Here is a 12,716-nt window from a genome sequence, read left to right on the forward strand (position 1 = left end):
ATGAGAAAGGCTGGATGAACGAGAATCTTGTGCTCGACTGGATAAAGTCCGTCTGGTGTAGGCAGCCCAGCGCACTGTAGTCCTTCTCGTCCCTCCTCGTGCTGGACGCATTTCGTTGCCATTTGGCCAACTCGGTGAAGAGACTGTTGCGTGAATCCGGCACTGAACTTGTCGTTATCCTGGGTGGGATGACGCCTCAGCTGCAGCCTTTAGATTTTTGCGTGAACAAGCCGTTCAAGGACGCGGTCAAGTGGTGTTACGCAGATTGGATGCGCTCAAGTGAGCCTGCAGTGCCGTCAACCGGGCGGCTGAAGCGGGCTTCACCAGCCGCGCTAGGCAAGTGGATTGTGGTCGCATGGGCCAGCACACCAGAGGACCTTGTGCGTTGCACATTCAAGTGCGGCATCTCGAAAGCGCTCGATGGCACAGAGGATGAGTACCTTGGAGTAGATAGGTCTGACAAAGAACTATCCAAAGAGAGCGCAGCTGAGGAAGACAGTGATTGAAGTGCGGATTGCAATTTAAATAAATGTTTTCCTCAAGTTTTTCCAACTCGTATTATACGCGGATAGAACTTTCTTTTTCCATTTCGCGTCCCAAAAATTTCACCTCGTACTATTAGTGGGTTTGTATTATACATGGGTTTTTAAGGTATTTGTTGTGCAATCTTGCAGAAGCGATGGCCACTGCAAGAGTAAAGAAAAGAATCAACTTGGACTATTGCAATGAAGCTGAAAGTGATCAAGCGTGTTGAGGCAGGCGAGAAGTCCACGGTAGCAGATGACTTCGGCATCCCGCGCAGCACATTGAGCATGCTTCTGAAGAACAAGATACAGTAAACCCTCGTTAACTCGAACTCGCATATCTCGAAATATCGGTTAAGTCTAAAGTTTTCCACACCGCACCTTCTCATCCATAGGTGTTATGTATTTGGTCCCGTTTATCTCGAAGCCTTTTTCCGGTGTAATACGGATATCTCGAAATTTTGACCGGGACGGCTGAAGGCAAAGGCCAGGTGATACAGGCTCCGAGCGAGCGCTTGGTTCCTACTAAGTGCCAAACGCGGTCACGATCTAAGGACGAATACAAAATTCCCGCAGACGCAGCCGTTTTCCGTCAACCGAGTCAAGTAACCTTGGAAGCAGTCACGTGGTGTGCGCCGCTTGCGCGCGGGGGCTCATGGGTTTTATCGGGTAGTCGCACAGCGGGCTCCAGTCCACCGCATTTCGCACTTGTGAGCGCTCTTAGGTGATTGTGCGTGTGCGGTTCTGTTACATCTCTGTTTTGTCATGCTATGCGCCTGACACGTTGACTGTGATTTTTTTGTTGTGTGTGTGTGTGTGGCTAACGGACGATGACGATGTACCGCCCCAAGCAGTGTAAATCTCTGACGCTGGAGAAAAAAAAGTCGTGTTAATCAAGGAAGTGGAGAAAGCAGGAAGGTCCAAAACAAGCATCGCCGAAGAATTCGGCATCCCCTTGTTGACGCTTTCGACAGTTCTAAAAAATTGGCAGGTCTTGGATAGCTTCGAGCAAAGCTTTTCCAGCAAGCAGAAGCGGATTCAGGCCACGAAATTCCCGGACGTCGAAGCAGCACTCATGTTGTGGCTCCAGAATGCCAGGGCAGCCAACCTTCCCGTGACAACTCAAATGATGATGGAGAAGGCAGACGCCTTGGCATTGCAGATGGGCCACATAGACTTCAATTGCAGCAATGGCTGGTTTGAACGATTTAAAAAGAGAAAAAACCTGGCCTTGAAACCTATCCACGGCGAAAGCGGCACCGTTGATGAAGGGACTGCAGACACCTGGCGCAACCACCACATCGCTGAGCTGCAAAAGGCTTACACGGGCAAGGACAGTGCTGGTTGTTACTGGCTCTTTCAGTGACCTGGTCACTGAAATTTTCAGCATTTTGCTTAACCCGAAACTCCACTTATCTAGAAATTTTTCCAGGATTTTACAACTTCGCGTTATTGAGGGTTTACTGTAAAGCCACAAGCCGCTGACCAAACAATATTAAGAGCCTGTTGTGTGTGCGCTCCTGCCCATGAGAAAATCAAGGAATGTCTTTATGCATAATTCTTGGCATCGGCATTTGACATGATTCGTCGTGTCTGCAGCGATATGGAAAGCATGGGGCTTTCGCACCTTGACAGTCCTGACAAAACAGAGATGAGCGTCTTCAACTTCATTTCACAGAAGTAAACTAGAATCAGCAATTTTTTATCATTTTTTTTTCACCTAAATAAAGCGTGCCTGTTTTTTTTTCTGTTATTTTTCAAAATTGTGTGCAGTAACTTAGCGGCCCTCGGACACACCAATCAGTAAGTCGCAGTTGGCCCCAGGGCCTATTATTTTATTTACTCAATTACCTATATATCTAACTTTTTTGTGATCCCATTCAGATTCAATATACCCGGACTCGACTGTACATGGTGTTCTATGGACAAGAATTTATAAAGGTTAAATACTTCAATATATCAAGAATTACAATATATTGAAGTTCATTATATCGAGGTATACATATTGCTGCTTTGAAACAAAACTTTGGCAGCACCCTCTCTTCACCCTACTTTTGTTTATGCTTTCTATATGCACCTCTGCACAAGCTAGCCCAGTTTGACCCCTTACGTAACACATAATGACCACCGATGAGTGCATTCTAAAAAAAAAAAAAAAAAAGAACAGAAGCAGTGCATTCAGACTGCGGCAAAGTACCGCATTTATTTGAACCTAGGCCGATACTTTTTTTCAAGTAATCATATACCTAACTCTAGGGCCGGCTTAGATCCGAGGATTTCCAAAAATGCGGCAGTTTTAAATTGAAATGATAAATATGGTGCATAGCTAGCGCCATCTAGAAAAGTCAGTATCTCAACTGAAGTACACAAGCAGCATCGCTATTTTGACCTGTCGTATTGACGTGTGGTGTGGCATTATCGTAATGGGACTAAACAGGCAATGCCACTATGCTGCCGCTTTCAAACACGACGTTGTACTAGCCACAGATGCATCGTCAAACATTCAAGCCAGGGGAGACTTCGGCATCGACAAGAAAAATGTCCATCTTTGAAGGGGGCAACGGGAGACTCTTTTTGTGTGCACCGGCCGCAACGAGGAGGTAACAACGATATCGAAGATAGAGACGCAGAATGACCTGGGCATGTTAATATGCAATAAAGTCTGTTTTCATTTTGTGAACGCTGTCGTCGCTTTTTGTTTGGCCTACATTTAAGGTGTAAGCTTTCTTTCTTTTTTTTTTTCTAGATTCAGACTTTCTGGGGACACTTAGGATTGGGGCCAGCCTAGATTTGAGTAAATGTGGTATGTAAAATACCTGGTAATAGTTCTCCCCATTTAAAGGCTGCACAGTTGACTACATGCACACCTTCAGAGTAGCCTGCCATGAGATGAAGGGGGAAGGTTGAGGTGCAAGGTGTGCTAAGCTGCAACTTGTTACAATTACTTCTGTCAAGGTAAATCTTGACAGTTTTGTTCCAGAGCATCAAAGGCCAACTCCTCAGCATACGTCACCCATTCCACCAAAGACAGCAGTCTTGTTTCTACACAACCAGAGCACACCGACTTCAGAATGCATGTCTCAAGGAGCAGGGTTCCATTGTCAGCGGTTGTCAGTGAAGTGTCACATTCCAATAAATAAAGCACTAAACAAGCATTGCACATATATTTTGTAACTGTATCTTTCCTGTCGGGGGAAAAAAACAGACCCAAATGTTCGAGCTTCTCCAAAAACTGAACTAGTGCATTTCTTTCAAATAATGCGAGCAATGTCATTCTGGCGTAGAGTTTCAGGTTAAATGTAAGTGACAAAGTCATGGCTAGGAGCACAAAGCTATGCTTATAGCTTCAAACACTAGCAGTTCAGCTGTTAAACTTGTGAAAGAATGTTCCGTGAACTCAATTCTGGGGTTTTACGTGCCACAACATCAATATGGTTATGAGGCATGGTGCAGTGGGAAACTCTGGATTAATTTTGACCACCAGGGCATCTTTAACGTGCCCCCAATGCACGGGACACGGGCGTTTCTCTGCATTTCACCCCCATCGAAATGTGGCCACCACGGCCAGGATTTGATCTATGGACCTTGTGCTCAGCAGTTCAACACCATACCCACTAAACCACTGCAGCAGGTAAATGTTTGTTCTGTGGACACTGTGCCATGACTGTAAATAGAGAGCAGAACTTCAAGTATTCTTGAAAGTATTTGTGCTTTCACTCACTTCATGAGGCACAGCAACTAGAATATTAGCTGCACACTCACATTTTCCCCAGCCTTTCAACGAAAACTGTGACAAGTCCTTCATCTGGTTCCACATTTTGAATGTGAGCTTGGAATGGGGTGGAAGTGCTGTGGACTTCCAAGTCGCTCGACATCTGCACCTATAAGAAAAAAAAACAAGAACAATAGATTACAACTATAATTTATTTACTGGCTACCACAGCACAGTCAACTTGCATTAATTCAACTCTGATGGAACCAATGAAATTGGTCAAATCAAGCAAGAACCAGAAGAACACCAATACATACTGCCAATTCACTTGGCAGTACTTGGCGCAAATCGAACATGCATCCACTTGGTATGGGTTAAAATTAGAAAACTAATGTAAAAATGTCAGAAGAGTTCCTAGACACTGTAGTAACTGAATGTGCACCTAATTTTCTAGCAAAAAAAAGTAGCATGCCTCCAATTCAGCAATAAGAGAAAGGTAAAACCAGCAGACTTTACCTTCAAAAAATGGGAATTTATTTACTTAATGTCTTTAATCATCATACTCGGACACTTCATTGATATTTATGCTTTTACTTGTAATCCTCCATACGGTCCATAGTGCATTTGATACTCTGCGTTTATCAAACGACTCCACAATGGCAAGCGGGATGGTGGCCCACACCTAAACTAACCACTTCACTAGTTCATCCTGCAACGCAAGCAATTCTCCAGATCAGCAAGAACGCGAGACACAACTTGTTGCCACTAGCTTAGTGTGTAAAATACAGTAGCACACAGATATATTTTGCATTTGGATCCTGTGAGCTAAACTGCTCAGAATGTAGGTGCTGTGTTACGAGAGACCCCTAGCCAAGTGCACTAGTCTCTTGGAACAAACTGCCATCTTACTTTATTCACGCTGCATAGACCACCCACTGTACATGTAACTTGCGTGCTCCAAGAATGCATCACAAGGAAACCGCATACTATATCAACCAGTATGTCAAAATATGAGCACTGTGGTGAGAGAAATCTTAAAGGGGCCTGAAACGCTTTCTGAACTTAGGAAGAAAACATTGCTGACCTGCTAACGAAGCTCTCGTGAACATGGGGGCCAAATATTATTACACTGCATGCAGCAGGGAATTTACAACCTTGAGTCAAAAGCATTGAAAAATCCCTTGCTCTCTCCTTCGCAATGTCGTCAAGATGCATCATCGCAAGCAGCAAAGCCCAGAATGGCTAATGGTCGATATTGTGATCGCGAGAACAATTTCAGTAATACTTGAAGAAAAAAACAGCGCTACAAAGACGCGGACTAAAAGAAAAACATGTACGACGGACAAGTGCCTGTCCGTCGTACATGTTCTTCTTTTAGTCCGCGTCTTTGTAGCGCTGTTTTTTCTTCTAGTATGTTACACCTACTCGCCCACATCAAGCTCCTGCAGCTTCAGATTTTCAGTAATAGAACTACAGTTCCTTAGAGTTAAATAAATAAAATATATACATGTCTGAAAATGAATGAATGAATGAATGAATGAATGAATGAATGAATGAATGAATGAATGAATGAATGAATGAAAATCCATTTCATATTTACACTGCCGGTCTACACACGACAGTTGCGCGTAGTTGCATCTGTTGCACATGGCCTCATAGTCAAGAAGTGTAGCATAGAGACCGCAGCCACCACGGGCTGCAACCACAAGCAGTCTTACCGCCAAAACGTTCAACCTTTACATGGGGCCAGTGGGGCATTGCTCCCTTGCCAACCCCTTGCCACCTCCCTAGTTTAACTTCCAGCACACTAGCGGAAATGAAAGGAGAAAGCAAGCCACTCATCCGTCCGATAACTTCTTCTAACTTCGTGCTGGAAGGATTGTAAAAATTTTTGCAGCACTTTCATGAGGCGGCACAATTTAATAGTGATGTCGTTTTGAGATTACTTAGAAAAGTGTTCACTGCCCCTTTAACGATAGGTGGAGAGGTTAGCTGAGCCAAAGCTGAGCCAAAGGCTTGGCATGATACTACAGGTTTAATATGTAACAAGAGATCAAAGGACAGAAGAGAAAAGAATGCACATGCAATCTACTCACACAAAAGCTCTGAAAGGGGCAGCAGTGAGCACCATGAAATGAACAAAGTGGAAAGTGGAGCTTTATGTTAACCATCTCTGGCCCTTTGTCTGCACCACAGAGATGGATTCCAGAGATGGTGACGCTGCCTTGACTTTCTGCACTAGCTCACCGTGACATGGATTTTGGCGACAACAGCTCGGGGATAGTTAATTTACTCCCCGTAAAGATGGACTACATTGCATTCTCAAGAAGCCAAAGACTGAACTCGGCAAGTTTCAAAAATTCGTACTCTACCACAAAGACCCAACTGTGAGCCAATTAATTGAAATTACAGACTTCACACTGATGTGCCAGTGCCGTGGTCTCGGTTTGAAATCTAGAAAATAGAAGCTGTGCCTCAATTTTCTGTTGAAGAAATAATCTACTTATTGTGCAATTAACTAAAATAGAGCATTTAGGAAATTGTCTGCAAGTCTGAAATCACATTGCGTTTCTTTTTAGTGTCTCTTTAATGGACATAAAATGTCTAGCACCTGCACATTTTCGTGGTGCATATTGAGGCGAAATTCGAGTTAACTATGTGGGCAGGTCTTGCGTTGGCGAAATGAAGTTCTCCAACTTCCATTTAATACTGTGTGTGTGGTAGAAAGTGAGCAGCTTTCCTCTTTTCTTGCTCCCTACACACTTTCACCTGCTTGTCATCAACCGAAATCAAATTCTGGTGTTATGTGCTAAAACCACACCTAATCACGAGACACACCATAACAGGGGACTCCGGATTAATTTTGAGAACTTTGCAGGGACTCCAGAACGTTTTCGGGATTGGGGGGGGAGGTTCAGTATTTTGTTTGTTGCGTTTAATACTTCTTTCAAATATTAGTCAATTCTTATTTACATTAGATGTTATTATTTTAATAATTAGTATAACCTTAATGATAAATTAATAATGTATTAATTCATTTTAGCCATATAAAATTTTACATATTTGCATCCTCGGTTATTCTGCATTGTTATACACTTTAAAAGTGGTTGGAAATTTCTCAAACCCTGCGCAAATGACAAAACAGGTTCGAAAGCTGCGAAAAAATCATTTTTAATATTTGTGCATTCACTCCCGCACTGAAGCAAATGTGAACTGATATACAAGTACACAAATCTGATACAAGAAGGCAAGCATGTAGGCACCAGGTACAAAGCTATTATCGCACATTGCGAGTTTCATGGCTGCCATCACAAGAGGGCGTTGGGCAGGAGAGGTTGTCAAAGGAGGCCGAAGGTCAATGCTCGTTCTGCCGCTCTAGGCACCAACTCTTTTGTAACGGCATACAAGTGTAGTTCTGCAGCTCTCTTCTTGTGCACGTGGAGGAGGAGAAGGTGTGTCAGCCTCCTCTGCATCATTTGAATGCGCAAAAACGTTTTTACTCGCCTCGGAGCACTGAAAGATAGCTCTCCTGAAGCAGCTGACACAGGCACAGAAAACATGAGTTGCAGGTATCGCACAACCTGGTCTATCATCTTACACTTATCTGCAAACTTCCCCTGCAGAACTTGTAAAATGCATTCACTTGCGGCCGAACCCTCATCAGGCAGGAGCGTTGGGAGAAGCACGAGTTACACTGAAAGCCTGCTGATGTCAAAATCTGCAGCATGTGCTTCTAAGAGCTCATTTAAGTTATTTGCCGCAAATTTTCTACCTTCAGCAGCTTCAGTCAAAATGTGCTTGAGGCTAATCAGCTGTTCCATGCAATACAATTGATAGTGGCAAAAAGCGATTTCCTCTGCGACAATTTGTCGTCAAGCGCTGCAGGCTCCTCAGGCTTGTATGTGAATTGAAGCCTTCTGGGCGGCTGCGAAACTCTGGGCACACGAGGTTCCTTTAACCTAACTCTGTTGCTCTTGTGTTCATCCACTGCGATAGCACATCAAATGAGGCATCAGACCGTAGCCTTGACAAGCAGTCACAAAGAGACTCTGCTGCTTCTTTTGCTCCTGCAGCACGGTAAACTGGGCGTTGAAGCATCCTCGCTAATTCCTAGCATGGACCAAACAGGGGTATAGAAAGGTTGATACCCAATAACGTTTCGAACTTCTTCAATACTTTCTCATACCCTTTTATGGCTGTCTTGCTAGTGCCACTGAGAGAGCTTTCAACTTGTACCAGTTCCTGCAGAGTTTCCTGCACCCTTTCATAGTTCTCAATGAACCTATCCATTGATTTTTTTCTTACTGTCCATATCGTTGGCCACAGTGGTAGCTGTAGGGTGTTCGGCCTGGAACAATCCTGCTCACCGGCATCGTTACCCGAGCAAGTACAATGCTCGAATAGTCTTCCCGTTGTTCAATTCGAGGATTGCATTGGAAACATCCTTTACAATGTTCAGAGAGTTGCCGACGACATCGCAGTTCCTTGCGGCCTCCAGGAGTGCCAAGTCTAGGTAGTGGTTACTGCAGTTCACAAATATTGACAGTGGTTCTGAGTCCATAATCCTTTTCTGCACGTCACTGAATCTGCCTGCCATGTTCACAGCCCTATCAAAACAGTGCCCCCTTAGGTTGAGAAAGTCCAGGCCCAGGCGCAAAATCATGTCCCTCACGGCTTTATACAAGGTCTCAGCTCTGCTGCCTAGTGCATTGTACATGCCAAGAAATTCTTCACGAATTTCCAGTGTTATCCCAACTACCCAATGCACAAAAAATGTGAATTGCTCATTGCCTGTTACGTCGGAAGTACCGCCAGCATCGATTTCATAAAATGGACTGCACTGACGTCTTTGATGATGCCCCACTGAACACTGTGCACCATAATTTTTATGAGCTCGTTTCCGAGCATAAACGGAGCATTTTTCCAGGGGGGCAGGGAGGGCTACTCTGTGTTTAAGCCCACAGCTTCCAATAAGAAGCAGGCTACACTGCTGCGTACTTTGAGTCAAATAAATAAATACTTTGTGTGAAGCTTCAAGTGAGTATTTACTGCACCACGATAGGGGCGCGATCGGTGATCGTTGTTCAGAGCACACATTCGGTTGCGCTGCGCGCGAGTGGCCTCAGCCGTGCTGACTTCGCACGACTGACGAAGTCGGCGCGGCCTAGGCCAATTGCGTGCGGCACAATCGACCGCGCACTCCCAGCGGACGATGTCGGCATGGCCTAGGTCAATTGCATGCGGCGCAACCAAACGCGTGCTCCAAACAACGACCCCCGATCGCGCCTTGTTTCATTGATTGATTTGCAGAAGTTTTTGACGCGTCTTTCACACAATTTTACATATTGAATTCTGGTTATATCAAACTAATTCGCGATCACCGCGCTGTTCGATATATCGAGGTTCAACTGTACGTAGTGAGTACCGAAGAGGTAAAGTGTAATTAAGGTTAACAAAGACTAATCAATTAATTATAAAATTAAGCATAGCTGAGGGTAATTAATAATGGTGAGGCTAATTACAATTTGCTAACATCTAATTCAAGGGTTACTAAGGTTAGATCACTGAAGCCTAATCAAGAGTAATTAAGCAAACATAATTATTACACAATTAAGCCTAAGTAACGAAATGAATACATTTAATTACCTAAGCTAAAGTCTGACTTGAGTACACTTGTCTCTCCTAAGCTGCTCCGAATCAGGCAAGGGTTATTCACGCTATGCGGGGAAGTGGGAAGCCAGAGCTGCGTACTGCAAACAAGCATGCAGAAACTCTACTGGAGTTGTTCAAGTATACATAAGCCTACCCCCAAATTTCAAGATAGCCGACCCCCAAATTTAGGTTGGCCCACTCCCAAAGTTCAAGCTGGCCCACTTCCAAAGTTCAAGTTGGCCCACTACCAAATTTGAAGTTGGCCCAACCCTACTATAGGCTTCCCCATGCATTTTCTATGGACCCTATGTATTCCTATGGGTATTCTCTCTAATCAATTTTTGTTTTTGTATTGTCCCTTATCGCTTATAAAGCTACCAATCATCTACATTTACACTTACTATTATATGTCGACACTTTGTACATTACGCATTTTTGTGCAGATACAAGGCATTGGCACACAGATCTTGTTGGGGTATTAGCCAAAGGATGCTTACGCCTTAAAATATGCTGGGAGTGCCTTTCAACTAGCAGGCATATGTTGGCGCTTTCATGTTTCCAGTGAGCTAGTGTACCGTGCGTAGGCTCCATGCGTTGCGCATCCATCTGGCGTGGAAGGGAGTCCAGCAATTGCTTGATTTTCAGCCATATCTGGTTACTCAGGCCTCCAATAGATGACGCTACAAGCAGATGTGCTTCCCCTTGCTGCCACCTGCTGGCGCTCTAACCAGCCTCCGCAGAGCACAGGCCATGTACTCACATGTTCCCTTTTATAAAGGACCACCTTGTACATGTGCAGTTTCTTGTAAATTTGACCACTGACTAATATACGACTTTTTCTTCATTTTTTTTTAACAAGACCAGCAAAAATACAAGAGACATTCCTAGTACCATAGTTCTTAGAAAAATATTAGTACAAAATATGCAGGTCTAACGAAAATTACACACTTTTAAATGTTTTCCAAAATTTTCAAGGCAGCTAAACGGTTAAAATGTGTTGGCACCATATTATGTGTATAGAGCCTGCTCATTTACTGACATTTCCTCTTGGAAGTGTTTCAAGTTCTACCTATCCGTCACATGATGAACCTAGCTGCACATACAAGGAAATATGCTTTTTCATTGTTGCAAAGAGTTCCAATGCTTGCAACAGTAGGCTCTAACCCTACACAAAGCACGCACAAATTGGCCTTGTTGTGGTGCATCAAGCTGCATAACATGCTCCTGCTATTTGGTGCCTTTGATGAAATGGCCATGGTAGAGTGGTTAGAACAGTTGGCAGACATCTAAAAAGTCGTGTTCAAATCCCTGCCCAGAGACAACGCCACATTCTTCCGCACAGTCCCATTTTGAAAGGGTGCCTGACTGGCAGAACTGAAGGCAACACAGAAAGGACCATTTGTGATCTGTACATTGGCTATTTCCGCCAGGAAACAAGAGACATGCAGTGAAAATGACGAAAAGCTACAGCCTTGAAGTGTCATGGTAGGCACGTATAATTTAAATCATTTCAATATTGGCATGTTTGCTTAATAAAGCCAACAGTTGAGCTTGTTTGTAAATGATCTTGGAGCAGCACAGAAAACACAGAAGAGAGCAGCAATTATTTCATGTACTCTCTTTGCGTTGTGTGCATCGCACCCCTTTTCAAAATGTCAGGTATGTGCTTACATTCTTGTTCCTAAATGAAAAGTTTTAAAATTTCAAACAAAGCTTTTTTCTTTCCTTTTGCAATCGAACTGCATGCTGAAGTAATTGCTAAACAGCATACGGCACGTACCCAAGCTCGCAAATGCTGACAAAAATTGCTGCTTAATGCTGCCGCAATTTATTTGATATATAGATGGTAGTAATACCCCTGTCAAGCTGGCAAGTTAAGTGCACTTACTGGGAGTGCACTTCTGGACCTTGAGTCACACTTTAGGCAACGCGCTTCTTAACGGGAAAACAGAGTGTACTCCCAGTAAAAAAAAAAAAAAAAAAATGGCGACAGACTAAGACCGCGTTTTTAAAGATGTAAATTGACAAGAGAAAGCTGCTAAAAAGCGATTGTTTTAAGTGGAATTATATATAAAAACAAACTTCATCTATTTGTCTCAACAAAAAACGAAGACGTTTTTATTATAAATCTGTTGCAAGTCAATGCTGGCCAAGACGAATGCCTAGCAAATCCAAAACAACATGGTGGCGTGCGGCGAGGCGGCAGTTGATCCTGCTAGAACAGAATATGAGCGAGTATATATGAGCAAAGACGGCGTTCGATATTTAGCTGCACTGCAAAATGCCACGCACACGGCTCAAAGCACGACCGGCATGGTCAGCACGCTTTCACACCAAAATAAACAGGAACTGAATGAACATGGCGGCGCCGCAATGCCGCATCATTCTCGCGCTGTTAGTTGCGTACATGATAAATTCGTTTCTTTATTGTGCTGTTTCGCTTGTCGCCAAACACAAATTATATTGTTAAAAGCTGTTCACTAACTGAAATGAACTTCTGTGTCCTTTTTCTATGCATTACATTTTGCGTCGTTGAAAGCGTTGGCGGCGAGGCTAGGCACTTCTTCAAACCGTTGGCGGCGAGGCTACGTACTCGGCCAGCAAAGTGCGTTCCGTGAACGTACTCGGACTTGAGTGCACTCATCTGAGAGTACACTCCGCTGCGCCGTTAAGATTTGTGAAAGTGCACTTAAAAACCGAGTGCGCTCGCCGTAAGTGCACTTAACTTGCCCGCTTGACAGGGGTATAAGAGATATAGATACTAAGTTACTAGATAAAAAATATTAAGTGCTGTCGAGGGGTTGAAGCATCGCTTAGCCGCATAGTAT

At 43.8% G+C, this 12,716-nt stretch overlaps 1 protein-coding gene across 2 annotated transcripts in view; it reads right to left on the minus strand.

Annotated features, from left to right (window-relative positions):
• LOC135914962 (UDP-N-acetylglucosamine transferase subunit ALG13-like) overlaps positions 1 to 12,716 on the minus strand; it is a 152,833-nt gene that overhangs the window by 120,285 nt on the left and 19,832 nt on the right. For both annotated transcript variants that reach the window (XM_070528219.1, XM_065447901.2), the window contains exon 11: positions 4,287 to 4,405. In XM_070528219.1, the coding sequence (XP_070384320.1) occupies positions 4,287 to 4,405 (119 nt within the window). The remainder of the gene's footprint in view (positions 1 to 4,286; positions 4,406 to 12,716) is intronic.

Source organism: Dermacentor albipictus, unplaced genomic scaffold (assembly GCF_038994185.2).
Source record: "Dermacentor albipictus isolate Rhodes 1998 colony unplaced genomic scaffold, USDA_Dalb.pri_finalv2 scaffold_11, whole genome shotgun sequence".
Classification (NCBI taxonomy): Eukaryota; Metazoa; Arthropoda; class Arachnida; order Ixodida; family Ixodidae; genus Dermacentor; species Dermacentor albipictus.